We start from the raw sequence: 21245 nt of genomic DNA, 5'->3' as shown, positions 1-21245 counted from the left end.
TAATGTCAACAAATGGAAAAGTCTTACAGAATTTAAAAGAGCTCATAAGGCTATCCTATAGAAATATAAGTGTTTCCATAGAAATGTCTATTACATTATGGTGTTCAGTTAAAATGTTATCTTTTCTGCAGGCTATTTTAAGCTGTTCTCCAGCAGAGATATTATTCAACTGTATTCTGCATTTAGAAGGATTCAAAAGCCTCTAAAAGGGTAATATTTTCTGTTCTTTCATAAGAATTTTCCATTATTGTTTTTATTCAGCCTCGAAGAAGTGGAAGAATAGTTTTTTTTCTCAAACTGAACCTCAGACAGCGATGTAATTGCATTACAATACCCCCATTCTGCATAGGAATGTAAGCTGAAAATAAATAGTCATCATGACAGTGTCCCACACTGATGCACCATCACAAGACAAATGACAGCTGTCCTGCAGATTCCTGGAAAGTCACTTCATGTAAGCACTTTTCCTTTCTCCTTCCTCCTCACCAGAGGAAAGGAACATCTCAAAATTTGAGATGTTTTGCTAATGATGACTTACTGCTGCTTTCTTGTCTTTCTAAAATATTTCCAAGGGGCTTTAGAAATTTCTGGGAGCAGAATCTGTAAGACCCTCAGGCATAAGGACAGACACAGCCCTGATGATTTTAGCAGCATTACTCATGGGCAAATAATAAATCAGAGATGGAAGTGTTTGTTGGAGCAGGATCTCATCAGAGTGAGTGGGAGCAAAACGTGGAAAGATATCTGCCAATCCAAACATGAAATGCAACAGAGCACTGCCAAGGTAGGCACAGGTCCAAACTAAGTTGTAAAGCAGGGCAAAGTATGTCTGCAAAGTGTGTGGGATACCTATGAAGTACATTCATCATAACTCTAGGTGCTAAATGGGAAAAAGATTGGGCCCCAGTCCTTTGAGCCACTCAATTCTCCCTGGCTGTGACAACTGTCATATAAATACTATAGATCTAAAGCAGTACCCAGCCTTCAGTCTTGTTTTTTCCTCTTATCACAAAGCCTCTTCTTAAAAATTTGATTTGGCTCAAAATTGTTTGATTAGTTTTTAAGAAATAGCCATCTTTTTTCACTACAACTAGAGAAACCAATCAAAACTGTTCCGGAGCTTAAAGTATACTAAAAAAAGACACTGTGATTTGAAATTTTGACCACCAGCCACAGTCTAACATTTCTTTGTATCCCTCTAGGTTAGAAACTGGAAATCATACTAAATGTTTAAGCCTTTTTCCCAGAAATCCTTCATGAGTAAAACCTCAGCCAAGATAATTTTGCAACATTTCAGGTCAATCCTTTTGGTGGGAAGTAGTGCAGCATCACTACAGGTGCTAAAACTTAAATGAGCTGTGCCAATGTCATGCAACATTGCTGTGTTTGAAGAAAAAGTTCCCAAAGAAGTTTCAATTTCCTGTAGAAAATGGTTGTTTTCATCCTGATTGTGTTTATTTATTTTTATTTTTTATTTATCTCAGCCACTGCAATGCAATGGGCGTGGAGGGAACAACTGTGAATTCTGTGGTTCCCAATGTCTCCAGTGCACAGCTGTGTTAACCAACAGGAGGGTAAGGGAAAGTTTAGCTGAACTGCAGCAGATGTTCTGAGAGTCTAGTTCTTAAGTCAGATAGATTCATATATTGTTATGTCTGTTGTATTTTTATACAGGGATAAGGAGGAAGATGTCTCTTTCCTATATGAGAATTTTTCATGGAAGGGTATCAACCCACTAACTCCATAGCTTTTTCAGCAGTAAGCAAGAAGCAGTTTGGGAATCACCAGCTCATGCCTCCAATTCTTTGTGCACCAGGCGGAAAAGGCTCAGAAAACAAAGACTCCTGAACTTCTCCTGCTCATTTTTGAGCAAAAAATGCACCTAAGTGCAGTATCACCTGTGATGGGCTCTTGTGTATTGCTGTAGCAGATTGAAGTAAAATGCAGCATGGCCTCTAGGAAATCCATAATTTACTTTCAGGAAAAACCCCAACATTTAACTGACCACAATCCACAAAATGCAAGACATTTCTGAACAAACATTGTAAGCCAGGTTTTGTCTTTCATCTTTATCTGCCAATGTGTAACGTTCTGAAGTAAAATGGAAAATCTGTGCTGATGAAATTCACCTGTTGACATTTCACAAAGTTAAATTTTCCTTTCCCTCTGGTGTGTTCACTTCTATAAACTGAGTGAATTGAGATTTCTTCTGTGTCAACATTATATAGATCTTTCAATCTTAACAGGAAATAAATTCAATACAGCAACTAATGTCTGTGACTTTGTTTTTCCTTTAGGCTTGGAAAATTCACAATAGTAGGTGCATGGAAAGTCTCACTTAAATTTAAACCTAACCTCATCTTTCTTTCAAACCTGAGAGGGGTCCCCAAAGAGGACCACTCAGGGATCACTCATTTATAGCTACATAAGAGCACAATAGGTCAAAAAATGAGGAAACAGTATATTGTCTATAAGTAAAAGCACCTCAGATGACATTCTGTAGTCATGACCCTAGGATGCACTGAGATTTTAGCTAATAAGTACCTTTCAGCATTGAACAAAATTTATTTTACATGTACTTGCATGCTTTTCAAAGGCACTTCTCATGGAAATTTTTTATTTGCAATATTTCATCAAAATCAGGATGAAAACAACCTTTTTCTACAGGAAATCTAAACTTCCTTGGGAAGTTTTTCTTCAAACACAGCAATGTTCCATGACTTTGACACAACTCATTATTTCAACTTTGAAACTTCAGTCGTAGAAGGGGAGTTTTTACCTTCTAAAAATCACTGGGCTGGAAAACAAAACCAAAATTTCCCTGCATGTAGATGGATGTCATGATAGGTAAGAGTTTCTTTTACAGTTGACAAAAGCCTTGAGCAGTGCCTTGTAAGCTCCCATTCCCCTCTTTGTCCACCAACTCTCAGCCCAATTCTGTGGCCCAGCCAAGACCCTGATTCTGGTTCCCAGATGTGACACATCTGTCCCACCAGCACAGCAAACACTGTGCACGTCCAGGTCCCTCCCAGATCAGAGCCCTCAGTGTCAGCAATGAGCACTGACAGAGATGGAGCTGCAACTGTGGAATGATCTCCCTCAGGGAAATACAGGCATTCATCCCTGATCACCTCCTGGGCATGCTGGGAGACCTCCTCTCCAATGAAACCCTCCAAGCCTGGCTGGGACAACACTTTCTTGTGACACATTTTTGAAAAGAATGCCTGACGCAAAAAAATGAGCAGTGGAAAGCATTAAATCTGCATGGAATCTGGAGTGTTCATCTCATTTCCTAGAGGACTAGGTGAGATACTGTGATGGCAAGCAGCAAAGGTGGGCTACAAGAGAAGGGTTCTGCAGATTAGCTGAAAGTGAAATTTGATTGCTGAAGGGTTTTTCTTTAAAATAAATAAAAAAATAACCAGTTTATACTGTGCTACCATGACTTTAGAAACTATATGTGAAATGAGCCTACCACATAAATCCAAAGCAGAATATTTCAGTGACAAAAAAAACCCCTCATGAGACATCTTTAAGACCTTTAAGTTTCTATAACAAGACCAATTACATGTAGCCTATGTAATATTGGATGGCATTTTAGCTCAGCCTACATACAGAAAAATACCATTCAGTGAAGTAAGATATTGGGAATTTTCAACAGATATTATTAGTCTTTACATGATAATTGAAATGTGTTAGAAATATATTGTGATTTGGGATAAAATGGATCTCTGTGTGGTGTCAGGTAATTCCCCAACAACAAGACAAGCAGCAGTATCAACACTGAATACTCTCATTTTTGTGTGCAGAAAGCAGGAACTCATAATTTAAGGAAATTATCAGATCCAGACATAAAAAAGTCCAGGCAAGGGAAATACAAATAACTTTGGTCAGAACAAATGGCTTGTACACAAGGTATACAAGTGCAGAGCTACACCTAGTATGCTTTGTGCCATACTGGAACACTGAGGATTTGTTTTCTAGTGAATTTATTAGATTATTGATATTGCTTGAAGAAGGTCTGAGTTAAATATTCATCTTTGTGAAAAGTATTATTGCTTCAGTATAAACATTATACAGCTGTGATAAGGAGTAACAATTTATTTTGAAACTGAAGTGAAAAAAAGCACTGCCTCGAATCACAGGGAAAAAAAAAATAATCTCTGCTCCTTATTTGAAAGAAAAATACCACACTACAGTTTATTACCTCAAATATATGATTTCCCACATCCCACATTGATCATTTAGAAGGAAGAATTATTGTAACAAACAGAGTAGAAATTGTTTTTCCAAAAGGGATCTTTGGTCACAGCATGCCTATAGAGGTGTACGGGAAGATCATGCAACAAAAGGCATGACCCAGTAAACATTAGGGATGTGCATTTTCTAGAGGAACTGTAAAAGAAGACTGTATTTTAATTATTATTAGTTATGCCAGGCTTACAGGACAATAGGCACAGTGTAAAGAAAAAAGACCCTGAAAAACAAACACAACCAAAATAAAACACCTCAGAGATCCAAGATCTGATCCAGCTTTCACTGAACTTTGTAGGCTTTTTCCCTGCTAAACATGCAGCCATCTTTAGCTACTTTGTCCTCCTCCAGATCTCCAATAGATACTGATTTTAATGTGTTAACAAAACAAAACAAAATTCAATACCATAAAAAAGCCCAAGCCCCACAACCAAAAAAGTGCCTCAAGATTTCATTATTTTATTACTCATACTTCTGAGTAATAAACAGCTGAGCTATTCTCAGTCCAACAGTTGCTGATGTATTGCATGTAAAAAGATCCAGCTAAATTATACATCAAATTTCTACCAAAATCATTAATTTCCTGTTAACAGCAATGATCTCTTTCCAAGCCTAACTCCCAGTTATTTTAAGAAAAGAATACTAGACACCATTATTTTACATTACCATATTTTGTTGTATTATTAGCACAAAAAAGGATAAAGGGAGATCCTCAAGCCTGACTCTTCTAATGGTATTTCTGAAGAATTATGACTGAATTTGCATATTTTACAAGTCAAATGAATTTTAATGCAGTCACCTCCAGGACACATTTACTTATTGGGACTCTGAGAGCAGCAGTGTTATATGGAAGCAATGTTATCCTGGATTTTGCTAGATGGCACTGTGAGGGCAAGTTTAACTACCATGTGCCTAGAGCCTGGTTTAGAGTGCTCTGCTCTGATATAATCACAATAAACACATTAATAGGCATTACAAACATTTCTCATCTCCCACTGTTATGCAATGCCCTAGCGAGGCACAGTGCTTGAAGTGAGGAATAGCTGGCTAGGTGGAAGTGGCCTGTGGAATTCAGGTCAGAGAAGTTAATTACCTGACCTGGAATTTGGCCAGAACCCCAGGGTTAATGCCTGTAACCTGATGAAAGCAGTGTGGGGTCTTTCACTTCCTGGGGTAGTCGGGATCTCTTTTTCCCAGTTCAGTCAGCTGCTCTCCAGTGCCTTCCCCTGGGGCTCTCCAGTGCCTTACACCACCAACTTCAGCCACCCCTGAGGTGTCAGCCCCTTGCAGCTGCAGCCTGACCCTGCACAGCAGGAGGAGGTTTCACCTGCTGGAGTGCTTCACTCAGAGCAGGCTTTGCTGGAGCTGACAGTGTTCAGAGAGGGCTCATCTCTGCACTGCACAGCTGCAGCAGGGGTATACGTGCATTTTGCCATCTCACTGCAATGATCAAAACATCAATACATCCTGTCCTCATTTCTGTGCTGAAAGCAGGGCGGTTTCCAGGACAAATAACCTTATGTCTGGAAAGAAGAGGAAAATGACCAAAGCACTTATAAAGGCATAATGATGGTTTGCTTTTTTGAAAAAGAAAGGTAAATAGAGCCGGATTCAAAAGTTCTGACCAATTAACAACAGAAAAAGGCAAAATCCCACTGTGGCCACAACTGACAGCTTGATTAGTGTCTCCTTTTCAAGGTTTTGAAAAGTACCTTATATTTAAGGTATATACCTCCACCCTCTGTGGAGAGAGAAGTATAAATTATTAAGGTGCATCCTACAGCTCTCATTAATTCCCAGTCAAAGAAATGTCGAAAACTTAAAAATATTGTATTTGCTCTGCAAAATGTAAACAAACTCCACAGGACTGAGCTGCTCTTAAGTCAAGGAGTTACCATACATCAGTGTCTGGCTGGACAGAGCAACACTGCTGCTGCCACAGCCAGCCTGACCTTCCTTACATCACCTCTCACTGGTCCCTCACTCCCTGAGCAGTGGAGATGTGGCTTCCTGTGCTGGCCCTCTCCTCCCCCCTGTGCTGCTCACAGTGCCCTCAACTCACCATGGAATTCATGGCAAAGTGGTTGTGCTGTGTCTGCAGGTCCAGGGCGTGTTGGTAGCTCACACCGATCTCCGTGTGGCTCTGCAGGAACAACTCCTTGTTGTGGCTGATCCAGTCGAACATCTAGAAGGGTTCACACAGAGAGAGGGGAAAAAAAAAACCACAGTTAGACAAGGAAGGAAACAGTAAGAGACAGTGCAAAATATAAAAATCCTCTTCTGAGATAGATGTGTATGCAACACAGCCAAAATCATCTCACCTATGATCCTCAATAAAATAAACTGTTGCTGAGCAATGGAAGCATTGAAGTTATCACCAAATTTGACTATTAACAGAATTATAGGTCAGGAAAAATAATTTATTAAACATGTTATTCAGTAAGCTTGATCCCACAGTCTTGTCCTATAAATAATGGGAATTTCATATAAAGAAAAATGTCAGCAGAGGGAACAGTAATCAGGGATTGCTTCATTGACCAAAGACCTAGCAGTTGATAAAGTACTTTTAATTCACAAGTGGACCAAAAATTCAATAAATATTAGTGATGCAATTTTCTCAAACCCCTTTCTGTTTTATCTATATATAAAGTTTCCAAATATTACATTCAAATAGCCAGATGACTTCCTACACTTTTATTTCCTAGATCTTTCCAAGTTCAAAGTCAGAACCCAGCCTTTCTGCCACTTACTATTTTTGGGAATGAAGAGAAAAAAAAGAAAAAAAGTATTTTATTAGTATCTATAGAGAGCACACATTTGAACTTCTTCCACTTCCAAATGTATTCCCAAGCAAAATGGATTGTTCAGTACTTCAGAAACAGATAGAAATATATTGAATAAAGCTGATGAAACTCATTTCTTATTCAGAAGCACGTCAGTGTGACATTTCAATCTGCAGCCCATTCATTCATTATAAGCTGTCACAACCCAGCTAAGAGATAGTGCATTTATGTTTCAGCTTGTTCTGTGTTGTGCTGGAGACTAAATGCATTCAAAGTGAGAACTTTCCATTCTTTACTCTTGACTGCTGCTCTGCAAGCAATTGCAATCTCAGATCTTTTCTGCAAATATTTTTTTTTTGCAGAATCTCTTTAAAACCCTGTTTTCTTATCTCCATCCCAGTAACCTGGGGAATTGTCCACTAATAAGGACTCTTTCATAACAATAAAAATAATAATAATAACAACAAAACCCCCTTAATTCATTACAAAAAAGAAAAGCTAATTACGGAGGCTGCACAGGTCAGGACGGTGCAGCCCCTGGTCTTAGACAGTCTTAGAGAAAGCGTTTTAAGTGTAAAGACTTTAAGTGTTTTAAGGTAAAAAGGCAGTGATGCAGCTTCTAAGTAACTACCTTAGGGTCAAATATCAGTCCAGATGTTTGTTATATCATTTACATGTCCTCCAATAAAAAGCTGGTTTGTTCTTTAGCACTGCATAACAACTTTTGACCTGTGACAGCTGAAGAACACTCAGAGCCCACTGCTGTGTTGCTGTAGCTGCTCAGGGTCAGTTCCCCATTCCCTGTGGAGTTGGGGCTCCTGGCAGGAGAGGAAAGGCCCTGCATGGGTCACCAAAGATTCCTGCAGGAAAAACAGCATTTCATGCAGAGCACTCAATCCAGCTTGGGAGTGCTCTGCTGTACGGAGGGGATTTGCAAAAATAACACTGAATATCCCTTTTCAACAAAAGAAAAATAAACATTCCAAGTGTCACCAGACACACTACACTGACCTGGTCCCCAAGACACTGTCACATACGCCTGAGTTCTTAATCTTTTATTTATGAAAATACACTTGCAGCTACAGAGCCTACATCAGCCTTGTATTTTCTGTTGATAAATAGTCCTAAAAGCTGAATTTGGTTCGAGTTACAAAGATGCAAGTCTAAAGTAACATCAATTGCCATGGATACTTTCTACCAATGGAGCTGATCAGGCCTATCAGCATTTTTTAAGGAAATAGAAGTAACAAAATTTTTGCAAGGATGAGGTCAGAGCTTTCAAACTTTACTGCCAATTAAACTGAATGAAACTACCTAGTACACCTGAAGAGACATTAAAGCTTTCTCATCTGATTCCTTTTTCTCACTTTATGAAGATTTAATAAGCAACATTAGCACAACATAATTTGCCACGCTTGTGAGCTTAAAGGGGAAAAAAAAGGACAGGAAAAACATAAAGGTAAAAAAGAAAGGAAAATTCCATAACAGCCAAGTTCAAGTCCTAACAACAAGATTTTATGTCTCTGAGGAAAGACCAACAGAGATTTCTTGTAAGTAGATATATGTTTGATGAGAACATTTTTTTTAATGTTTTAAACAATCTAAAGACAGTCAGGGAAACGAAAATTGGCAGCAATCCACTAAAAATAAACAGTAAATTTAATATTTTATGCTCAGCAAAGCCAAATCAGGATCTTTTAAAGACAAGTAATTCAAACAAGTAATCTATTGTTCTGTGGATAGGGAGCATTTCCTTTATCTAATCTATACACTTATTGAAGGATGAGAACTTAGCTTAAGTTAAACCATGCTTCTCCCTTTTAATGTAAAATAATAAACTATTAAGAAAAAGAAAGGAAGTTTAGGAGATTATTTGCCTTTTTTTTGTCTTGTTAAATCAGCTGAAATATAACAACAGTTTAAAGGATGCCCTTCAAGAGTTTTAAGCAACACTGAGCAATAGACCTCAATGATGAGATATGTAAGTATTACACAGTACCACAGGTCACAAGATTTCCTTAACAATGATGGGATTTAAATAAATACCTAAAAATGGAGTCTTATTTACTTTTGAAATACAATGGATTGTGCTTCCAAACTTTTTTCTTGGACCAAAAACTCTAAAAGTGTCTTAAACAATTTTCTGCTAATAATGTGACTCCAAGTTGAGACTCCAAAAACAGCAGATGAAATGTGAGTTGTGATGGCACCGTGAGAGTTTGCAACGCGTGGTCAGGAGGTTTTGATATGAAGGTTTGTCAGCATTGTCTGGCCTGGCCCATATTACCAGCAATATTTCCTGAAAGCTTTCAAGTGAAACCTGCTTTCCACATGAGAAACTCTGATGCTTCCTGTGTTCCTGAAGCGAGTGTGCTGCCTCGTTTGTTTAATTAAAATGCACCATTACGGATGTGAACATGGCAATGACCCAACAATTGCTGTTTCTCTCAACTCTGCAAGCACTGCCCCAGCTTCAAGGGGCTAATGGGGGCTCCTGGAAAAATGTTCAAGATCCTTTGACAGGTCAGTTTCCGTGTCAAAGGAATGAGTTTTTAATACAATAAATATCAAAGAGTGGAGAATGTGCCCCGTGAGATCAGTTAAAGACAGATAGTGTCTCAGCAAACAGATTTTCTGTGTCACTCTAACATGGCTATACAGCACTGTATCAATTGATCTCATCCCATCCATGAAAAAGACTCTTAACAAACCTAGTCTAGTGATTATCACAAAATGAATGGATCTTTAATTATTCCTGTGACTTATTTAGAGTCATGCTGACTGCCAGTGAAATAATTCTGCTCTCAAGCCTTCTAATCACTCCTGCAGTCATGAATTCACACTAAACAGCAGCACAGAATAACTAAAATCGGACATTACATCACTAAAAACACATGAACCAACTGTCCTCAGTGTCTCCCAGACTGGCACTTCTCCACATTTCTGTAGATAATCTGGAGACCAGTTAAGTACTTAGGAGTTTTCCAGTGACTGAGAAGCTGGGGGAGAGATTAAGCACACTTAAAAAAAAGATAAACTTTCAGTATGATTATCTCTTGTAGACCTGTTTCTAAAAATACATAAAGAAAATTGAATGCATGTGCCGAAGAATGTGAAGTGCTACATTTAATTAAGGAAATTAGTCTTTTATGAGAGTCAGAAGAACTAAGAATGATCCAAAGGGTCTCTTCTCTATGCATTTTAAGAATATAGCCTCACTGTCCCTAGTGATCATATAAGCACCAGTAATTATTATAGATGTGGTCTTGAGGCAACTTCACTTGAGATTAGGGTATCAGATCACAGCTCCAGCATCAGTCCTGCTGGCAACAACAAGTTCTTAACCTCATGTTTTGTCATCATAGTTGATGAGTTACTAGAAAATCCAGGTTAAGTGTTAGACCAAACAGCAGGACTCAAGCTGGTAATGGATAAGTCCTACAGAAAGAGAATGTGACTCCATATTTTCCCTGGATTTGTAACATCTGGCAGGCCAGTGAGAACAGGGTGAGAACAGCTGTTTGAGAACAGACAAGAAACACACGGATATGGAACAGCATGTATGCAGGCTGTGCACAGTCCAGCTCTACATCAGCTAAAATGAGATTTATAACATAATTTCAGATAAAAACCTCTGCTCTCTGGCTTTTGTCAGTGCTTGCTGAGGAGCATTAGCACTGGATTCTGAACACAGTGGTACAGAGCACCACAGGTTGATGTGCCCAGCACATGGCTGGCAGCACACCCCATGCCAGTGGTATTGATGGGAGGATTACAGTCCTCATGGCCTTGGCAGCCAGTGAACTGAACATATTTATTAATGAAATTGTTTATACATGCTGGAAATAATAAATTCCAAATCTATTGAACACTCTACTAGGGCTGGAATAAATTATGAACTGGCTTGTAGCAAATCATCTTCTCTCTAAGTTCTGAGCCATAAATATCAAACTCATATGGTTAATTAAGGGCAGAATGATAACCATTATAGCAATATAATCCTGAGGAACAATATAGGGTACATATAAGAGAACAGTTCCAAAGGGACATTCAGATCAAGTCCAATCACTGCTTTTGGCAGCCAACCACAGGATAAAATTTCCTTTCATAAAGGGATGAAGCTCCACCTGAAAACCAGTGAAGTGCTACAGCCCAGCTCCTCCTGTGATAAGCAATTCCAAAAACTTTCTGCTCCTGTTACTGAGCTCTTCACATACTCTCTGATCTACACAAGGCTCATATCCAGTCTATACACATTTTCTCTTAGGTCAACATTTCCCTACAAGTTAAAAAATTCCTCCCAGGTGTTAAGCCTTTTCCAGTGTGGACCAGGTGGGGTCATTGTCTCTTCTGCTGTTTGTTTTACTACAGCCCAGCTCTTTTGAAGCTTCTTAAGATACACTGTCTTTCTCTGCACTTGTTTTAGTTCATGGGTATTTTTCAATCCCAACTGAGATTCTAAGGACTAACCCTAAGGACTTTTTGAAATGTTGATTTTATTTCTTTTTTGGAAATACTCCAGCTGACATCATCTAGGATAACTTGTGCAGTGCTTCTGGCATCAGTTCTAGAAAAGGAGATATAAAAATGGGAGAGCAACAGCTGCTGGATCAACGTCAGTACCTTCTGCTTTGCCTCACTATCTTTTCTCTTGGTAGTTCCCTGCACAAATACTGACAAAGACCAGTAGTGTTTACGTGATTTGCTCTGACAAGCACAACTCAGATGATGTTCTGAATAAAAGCAAGTTCAAGAGCACTTAGGGAAAAGACAAGACAGGGTTTTGAAATCCAGGTAGTCATAAATGCATTCTCTCAATATGCACCCATATGCTGCTAACAAAGAGACAAAAAAATGTTAATCTAAAAGAATGTCCTGCCTGTAGTTGTGGAGAAGGCAGATCAGTAATTATATGCCAGGTGAAATCCCTTTTAGATCAGTGCTTTCCAATCTCTTCCAATCTGTAGACCCCATAATTTTTTTCAAGGCAAGCACTGTAGCCGCTTAAGGTCTTCAAAGAATAAATCTGTTTTATCAAATACCTTTACCAACCACTAAGGGACTTAATATCCATGATTCACAGGTTGGGAAATGCTAGAGGTAAGCATACATTGCTTATTAAAGAGAGGTCCATTTAAGAGTCCATGTGCATTTGGTATTTTCAAAACTGTCCAGCCAGTGTTAAACTGAATAATCTACAACAGAAAGTGGAAAGTTCCACTCTCAGAGCATGTACAGCTAAGCAAGTTCATTTTTATATATTTCCACAATATAAACAATAACACATACAACAGTGACTGCCAGAGTCCCTCTCTTGAGGTTTACAAAGTTTCCAGCTACAAGGTCTATTCCTATCTCATTAAGGGAGTTCAAGTATTCTCAACAACTCAATTAAACAAAAATCAAGGCATATTTCTCACATCTTTTACAATTGAATTTAGCCAGCATTTGAACAAAAAGAATACTGGGTAACAGATTTGTGGTACTCACAGTCTACTGACATGCAAGGACATGATCCAGGCAAAATTTGCATGTGAGCTAACTTTATAAGAGGCATTCAAGAAACTCCCCCAATGTCTCCAGACTAGAATCAAAACTACAGTTTAATTGGAACCAGCCATATGTCTAGGTCACCAAAACGTCTGGGAAAGGCCAACAGAAGTGCAACACCTCTGTGAAGGAGCACATGGGAAATGCCAACAGTCTAAAGAATCAGGACTTCTGCCTGGAATACAGAAAAATCCCTCCAGTCAAGCCCCTGAGCTAAATTCAGCAGAAGAGAGCACTGATGCTGGCTGTCCAGGCAAGCTGGTCCCAAAGGGATAAGGAGCCAGAAATAAGGACTCAGCAGGTAGAACAGGGGGCTCATTAAGCAGAGCCTGTCCCACAGCCCCTGAGGTTTACAACTGACAGCAACAAGACTTAAGCAAGAAGACATTGTACAAGTTCTGGTGACAAGACAAGTCCAAGCTTAAGCTATGAAGTCAACCAGCAGGCCAGGATCAGGCCCAGTGAGGGTAACCAGGCTCAGATGCAGCCCCAGGTCCACAGCAATGAGGGAGGTCCCAGATCATTCACAAAATGAGTTGATGGATCAGTATCTGGCTCAGCAGGGCCTGTGGCCAGGCAGAGCAGGGCTGTAGCAAAGCTGGCAGTGAGGCTGGTCATTAATGTCCAGCAGTGCCCACAGGGCCCTTACAGTAGGCTGGGTACCTCCACAGTCACCAGGAAAATGGCTGTGCTCAGGTAGGAGGGTACTGGCTCCAGAATAACTTTTGGACTTAAAGTAAACTTTAATAGCACATCTAATTTTTTTTTTCATTAATCAACAAATTTTATGAAAATTGTTTCAATGAAAAAGCCTCCAATCTGCTGTAATTCCCGTTGCCACTTTATAAATACAGCCTTAATTAAATCAAAGCACTTGTAGCTCTAAAATAGAACTCTGCATACATCTAAATGCTTTGCTCAGCCAGGGCCTAAATGCAACGTTGTGTTTGTTTTTGTGTTTGTCTCGTGTTTACAGATGGTGACGGACAAGCCAATCCTTTTGCCAGATCTTTCCCTTTCACATGTGCTCTGTGCAGTCCATGGCCAGGATAAATTGGTGTCGTTCCAACGAGGCCAATTTACACCAGCTGAAGATTCAGACCCACAGCTGTATTTGTGTAAACCTCAATGCTGCATGAACACAGTTTTTCCATTATGAATATCTGTGTATATGATTCATAGAGTACAGTAAGTAAGGCTACAGCACATTAAATTATTCCAGACAATGGGCCCAACTATCAACCCACTAGAAAATTAGCGAGATGTGTGACGTGACAAATAGCTTTGTATTTATAGCAGAGCACCAATTCCATACTCACACTGAATGTTCCCACTAAATGCCAGAGTAAGAGATCTGTGTATTTTTTTTCCTGACACATATCAAGCCACAGCCATGTACAAAGTAAGGCATCTGATTCCTACAATGTTGAATAGAGAAGTAGGAGTTTTATTGTTGAGGGTGGGAGAAAATTACAGATCCTGAACATATAAATAGAACTAATGACATCTGGGTGTGTTTTTATACATCTGCATCATTTGCTTGCTTTTTAGATATTGCACCTTTCCACCACACTTAGTAACATCAAACACTCAGGCATTCCTGGAAAGGATTTTCTGTTCCTTAAAATGGAAATGGCCTTTTCTGGGCACAGATCATCTACAGAGAACTGCTTGCTGTCTAGGTGGAAATTAATTCATTGGTTGGATAGGAAATGTAATACTAAAAGATATAAACAGAAAACAGCCACATGAATGGAAAACACAGTGTAAATTATGAAAATTTCCTCCCCAGATGGAGATTGTCCTTTCAGTTTTCAGAAGAAATTTTCATTCAGTTGAAAATGCTGTAGGAGTTTGGTGACTTTGTTATAGACCCTGGTTCTATTCCTGGCTGAATGTGTAACATTCCTGTGACTCCAAATAGCTGCCACTAAGAACAAACCAGCCAGACAGATGTTTGCTGGTTTGTACCAGAATTGTGGCATTTCCTCTACCAAACTCATGTGTGTCTGAGGTCCAGAGATGCAGCTGGGTGTAACCACAGGTTTAAACACCTGACTGCCCCCATCAGCAGTGCCCCTGGATCTCACAAGGTGGCCTTCAGGGGGTCCTGAGCTGCCATCACCCACTTCCTACCAGCTTTGGCACCAGGGGAGGCCCCATCAGGGAGAATCATCTGACCATGCTGCCAGGGACATCCACCAGACAGGGAGCACCTGGAAACAAAGTGTCAGGGAAAGAAAATGAGGGGTGCTGAGGGACACTGTGCTGGAGACACACTGTGTGGTCACACCTGAGGGACGAGTGGCCCATGTCAGAGCAGGAATTCTAAGGAACAACAGCAATAAAAAAAATAAGAATCAGAGAATAGCTGTAATAACAGCAAAAAGAAACTTATGTGTATATTATCCCTGACATGCCCTGCTGCCCACCAGCCCACCAAAAAACTTTTGATGGACTGGGTATAAACCAAGACATAAATGAGGGAAATTTAAGCTGGTGAAAAGTAGGTGTTTATGGCAGTGTGTCCTGCTTTTTCCTTTCAACACCCAAATCAAGATCAGAAGTTTGTGTTCATAAGCTTTAAATGGAGCAAAATTCTTCAATTCAAGACTGTTTTGTCTGTGACACCTCTTCAGCACCTGTGCAGGACATGAGGCATCCAGGTCTCTGGTGCCAAATAATACAGAGGGGTCTTGCAAGACATGAGGGTTCAAGAAAATATTTCTGAATTACATTCTCTGTAATGTGCATGATTTGTAAGAAGAAAAGTCAGAGCCACCTGGTTTAAAATTACACTGATACTTCTGGAAGCTATCCACAGACCATGCTCCTGGATTTTCCTCTTCAACCCTCACCAGCTCCAGGGAAGACAACCTCTCAGCTGTACACCCACCTTTATCTGCTCTCTATAAATAGATATAAAGGGTAATTTAAGACACACTTTTAAGACCCGAAGCTCTGCCAAGTGTGGGCCATTGAAAGCATTTTAGCCAGGCCAGGAAGACATTAATTTAGAAATAATCACATCGCTACATCTGAAAGATGCTGCACAATAAGTCTGTGAACTTCATGTACAGCTTAATTACATTATTTCTGGACATCTAGTCTCTTGCCACCTAACCTTTTTGAGGATCAAAGCAATAAGTTTAAAATAACTCAGCTTTCTCATCTTTGCCTAGATGTGTGGGCTTTGTTACCCTCTAGAGCATTTGGATCTTCTCATCTTCATTAGTTAAAGCTAAAGAAGTTTGTGGTTAAAACATGCTATAATCATCCTTAAAAATGAGTTTAAGTCTGTATTCAGGTGCCCAAACTGATTTTTGTGCCATACAGATCAGGGGAGCAGTCCTGTGCCTCCCAGTGGTGCCAAGTCGGAGACGCTGAAACAGTCTCAAAATGCTCCCTATCAAAATTGGCAAGCGGAAGAAGGAGGAAATTTCTGCAAATGCAAAAATATTCCATCAGAACATACTGCTTTCAATTATTTTTGGACCCATTCTAATGTTCGAGGAGGAAGCAGGAGGAATAGTAACTGCGTATCCAGTGTCGGCAGCAGGAAACTACAAATAGCAGAGCACACCATGTTCCAGTTCAGCCGCTGTGGCTGCGGAGCCGCTTCCTCACGGGCAGCGAGGCGGCTGCTGTGGAGCCTGGAGACAGAGCAGGAACGGAGCCATGGCTCGGGCTGTGCCCCTGCACTGAGAGGCCACCAGTTGTGCTGGATGCCCCAATGCCAGTGGGACAGAGCAGCCCCAGATGCTGTAACTTGTGGGAACCCAGGACATCCCTCTGGCTGTCCCAGGATGGCCAGGACCCCTGCCAGGGGGCTCAGAAGCCCTGGCATGGAGCCCAAAACACCTGTGGGTTTGATTATTTGATTGGTAATTACCAACCATATATGAAGATCAGCAAGCCACATCAGTTTAGGTAGAATAATAGTGAAGTTATCACAGGGTGGAAAAGTAGATTTGGGGGATTTTGGTATGGGGGTTCAGGGGGCAAGATAGAGGGAACTGGGTGTGTCCAGCCTTTCTCCTCCTTCTGCTTGGCCTCCATCTTCTGCTGTGATGTTGGCACTTACAGATTGGTTTAGAGTAGAAGCTCACTGTCTCACATAGGTGATAGGTGTTGGAAAGTAATTGTAAACATTGTGTACGTAGTTTTTAGTATAAAGACATAACACTGCCCCAGGGGCAGGCAGAGTGCCTGGAACTGTCTTGCTGGATGGACCTCGGCAGGATAGGAAAAAGAATTTTATAGATAAGATACAATAAACAACCTTAAGACCGAGAAATGAAGAGCTTTGACTCCTTCTTCAAGTGCCGGGCTGGGAAAAGAGACTTTCGAACTTTTCTCAGGGTCACTGTGACAAGCTAGAGATCCTGACAGTAACTGTGCTACAGGGCACACTCAGCATGAAGGAAACGCGCAACTCTTCCTCACCCCGAGCTGCAGCAGCTGAGGGAAGGCACTGTTAGTGATTTTACCTTCCCATCAAAACAATCAGGTTCAGTTCCAAGTGCTGTGCAGGCAACATGTTTATCTGCCAATAAAAGAAAAAAACCCCACCGGATCTGGCAGCACAGGGCAGAATGAATTAATAGAGAAAGAAGGAAAGCACTGAGATGTTTATTTTACACATTACATCGGGACTCCCACGGCAGGACAGGCTTCCTTCAGGAGGCAAGGCAGTTAACCCCTCAGGTTTTTAATTCCCAATTTCTAGCTTTGAACTATGCATCCTTTGCACTTAATTTTTCTGCTCCAGTGCCAATCCAGCTCAACAGAAATCAGTGTCTGGAAGAAGATTGCCCTTCCTGATGGACAGCTGTCCACATCTGAAAAATTAGTACCAATGCCTTGAGAAGTTTCTTGTGTTCTTTGCTTCTGAAGCCTGAACTTGGGTCATGGAAGTGTTAAGGAAGGAAGTTTGTACCCTCAGAGCTGTTGAACCAGCAGCAGACTTGTTGCAGGAGAAACAGAAATGTCAACAGGAGGCTACAAAAGCATCCTGCCCCTTTGTCACAGAGAAAGAAGTGAGGGTTACAGCAATGGAAGGTGATATTCGCCACTAGAATCACAGCCACAAGGAAGAGAATTTCTGATATATATATATTTACCCTGATCTCTGCATTGCTCTGCTCAGCAGGCAAGGCAATCCCACACTTCCTCAAACCAGATGGCAAAATGGGGCTTGTAGCTGCTTTCAGTTGTAGGAGCAGCACAAAGCATTTGGTGTGTACTTGTGAATTTGTCCTGTGGTTATTAGCTTTATCTCCAAGCTTTCTACTGATGGATGGAAAGACAGAAAAGCAAACATTCACAATGCTATTGGCACACAAGGGAAGACCCCCCTGGTCTTGACTGATAAATAGGAAAGTAGCAGGCCTGACACAGTGGAGAAGCTGCAAGCTCCTTTGGAGCATCACTAATAATGAAGACTCTTTTCTTTGCAGTCCAATTAGCAGAAATAAGCTCTGTTTGTGCTTTGAGGAAAGTTAGAAACATCCCTAATGATCTCTTGATCTTGCAAAAATCTAATATTTTTTTTTTCCCTACAGGTACCAAGAATAGGATCTTATTAAGCGTGACCAGCAGTGGTCAAAGTAATGAACGCTTCCCACAGAGCCCACCAGGATCACTTCCTGCTCCGACAACTCTTCACTTTACATTGGGAGCAACAAATTGGGGATGGCATTAGCAACCTGTCAGAAAGTGACTTCCGATTAAAGAGAACAGATGTCAGCATCTTTCATTCAGAACTGCAGCCTGCAAAGACAGCAAGTGCCAGCATGCAGGTTCTGAACTGAGAGATGCAGGCTAGACAGAATTTATCCTTCTCTTAAAGATGAAGGGGTTTGCAACTAATTTATTGTTATAGATGCTGAAGGTTTGCCCCCACAGTTCCCCAAGGATTCTTTGGTGCCCTTCGCTAGGTGATGGAAATGGCAGATTTGACACAGTTCAGCTGCCACTCTCAGAGCCTTCCAAAAGGGAAGGTGCAGATTCCACTATGAAATCTCTTTAGCACATGACATCTACGCTCACAGCATCACAACGAGCTGTCAACACACGCTCTGTGCACAACCACCCCTTGTTATAATGTTTTTTCTGCTGCTAGGCAAACTTTGTGCTTTTATTTGGTTTGTTTAAAAAAAAATGAATTCTGAGACCAGGTAAACCCAAGTAATACGGATAATTCATGAACCTGTTATGCCACCACTGAGGTTTCAAAAAATATCAGTAAAGACACATTCAGAACATTGTACTGTTTATCCAGCTGCATTAGAGCACCTCATAATGGCTTACCTATGACAACAAGTACTGAGGTGCTTCAAGACAAAGCAGGAGCAGCACTCAGTAGCAAAAATTCAATTATTTTAAAATGCTACAGAAAAAACCATGATAAAGAACACATTTGAATAAACACTGAAAGTTAATTAAAACCTGCTACAAAAGAGTTATTGCTACATGCTTTCAATTCTCACCTGTTTATTAGAGCCTCCTTTGTTCTAGAAAGTGTGAAGTAATTAATTGCACGTGATTAGAGCTGGCATAGGTTCATCTGGGGAAATACACAGATTTTTAAGAATAGATGTACAGCTTCCCCCTTTGATATGCACTTCCCGTGTTGGTCTTTTGTCTGTCCTTGATTGATGCTATCAGAAGAGTTATTGCTCAAAACAGCTTAAGTGAAGCAGAATATTCCCAGTATGTGCCAAAGCAACCCAAATCCTCTGTAGGTATACATATGTGTTCCATAGGAATGTTTTCATACCTTTACATCTCCAAGGCCATTCTCAACTGAAAATATGCATTTCTTTGTTGGAAACAACAAATATCCCAGTCAGATTCAGGACCTCACTGTGCTAGATGTCATACAAACACACACTCAAGTATTTATTGTTTATACACCAGCTCAGCCTCAATTCAAGCCTCCTTTCCATATCACCTATGTAATCATCTTTCCAACAATTTATGTTCTGATACTGTAAAATGGTGTCTGCCAATCCAACAATTTAGGAACCTATCTGCACTTATTTTCTGTGTTCTGCCTGTATTAGAAATGATGTGCCAGAACAAACACTTCATGCTGAATATGGGGCCTGCCCTCTGCTGTTTTAGTTTCAGGGCTTAAGTACAAAGCATGGGACGACATGATGACCTGCTATCCACATGGCAGCTTATTTCAGCTGATAGCTGACTTTTCTTCCCAACACTGCCATCCCAAGCCTGATTTTATGAACAGTTGTCTAGTGAGAATCTGTAGAGCAAAAAAAGGCACCATATGCTAAGGGAAACTTCAGATTATAAAATAAAGCATTTGTCATTGGCAGCATGGGAGAGAAGATGCCAGATTTGGAAAAAAGGTTTCAGGAGAGAACAGACACTACGTGCTCTGTTCAAGAGTCCATTGCATGAAAAAAGACAAAGTACTTTGTCTAAATTCAAAGACTCTTGAGCAATGTCTATTCCAGATCCATAAATGCAGAGATCTATATATTTATTATATAATAAAAATAAGAACCATTTGTGTCAGGAATTGGTTTCAAAGCGCGTTATTTATATATCAGGACTATTGCAAGTCGTGGCAAACGTTGCAGATGTGAACTAACATAACTGGAATCCTGGGATGGGGACACTAGCATGGACAGGTGGAGACGTGGTCCCCTCCCCATAAGTGGGTGGCCATGGCTGACCCTGCCACCAGCAGGGCTGGAGCCAGAGCCAGCAGCTGGGACCAGGCAATGCCACACTGCTCCAGCTCACTCAGTGGGAGCTCTGACAGAGACCTCGAGTCCCTCATAGATTTCAATAGCAGCTGAAACTCTTTCTGCTTTACAAAGCCAGGCCTCTGTCTTTTTAGCAGACAACTCAGGGAGACCTCGAGCATCAAAATGCAACTAGATCAGGGTTACAGCTAAAACTAATCTGAAACTGAATTGTTTCACCTGAAGGGAGAAGCAGTTGCTTTGGGCTGAGAGGGGAAGGTACCACCAACAACTCTGAGAACTCTTTTTCTGGAATTACAGGTAAGCGATTTCATTTTTGCTTTGCAGTAAATTCTTGGTCACTCTTCTTATAAAGCCCTCTGCAAACACGCGGATGTTCAAAAACATGACAGCCAGTATTCCCCGGCAGTATCTGTACCCCAAGGCCCTATCCTTTCTCTGCAAAGACATTTGAAATAGGCTAAGGATGACAGAAATATGCTTAAATGAGTCTCACTTAGACCCTCAGTCAAATACCTCTGCAGAAGACACTAAGCTTATTGAATCCTTTCATGGCAGAAGTCCTACGGAGCTTACCTCAGGTCTAACAACATCCCCCGTGCTCAGAATCTCCAGGAAAGCTCCTTATTGCAATGCTCACTCACTGTGCTGTTCTGATATTCATGCTCTAAGTACTTAGATGGAAAATCCAGAGCGTGCTGAGTTCTGCACACCAATTCAGTGCTCACGTAACTTAAATGAAATCTAAATCCTATACAAAAATCCATGTCTAATCCATTATTATTATGCCTGTATGATTATTACTGTTAACTGCTAAATACTATTCATTCAGTAACAAATCCCTTCATAGTCAAAGAGCACATAGGGCATATGTACTTCAGATGTGCTCTTATTATTAATCTTGACTGTGGTTCTGTCCCCT

General features: G+C 40.5%; 1 protein-coding gene across 1 annotated transcript in view; it reads right to left on the bottom strand.

Moving 5' to 3' along the window:
* The window catches only part of KALRN (kalirin RhoGEF kinase), a 466558-nt gene that overhangs the window by 247829 nt on the left and 197484 nt on the right, over positions 1-21245 (bottom strand). Inside the window, exon 6 of the mRNA XM_058809387.1 lies at positions 6317-6439. Coding sequence (XP_058665370.1) covers positions 6317-6439 — 123 coding nt within the window. The remainder of the gene's footprint in view (positions 1-6316; positions 6440-21245) is intronic.

Source organism: Ammospiza caudacuta, chromosome 8 (assembly GCF_027887145.1).
Source record: "Ammospiza caudacuta isolate bAmmCau1 chromosome 8, bAmmCau1.pri, whole genome shotgun sequence".
NCBI classification, from domain to species: domain Eukaryota; kingdom Metazoa; phylum Chordata; class Aves; order Passeriformes; family Passerellidae; genus Ammospiza; species Ammospiza caudacuta.
The sequence above is the reverse complement of the archived record's forward strand: the minus strand, read 5'-3'. Positions and strand labels throughout refer to the sequence as shown.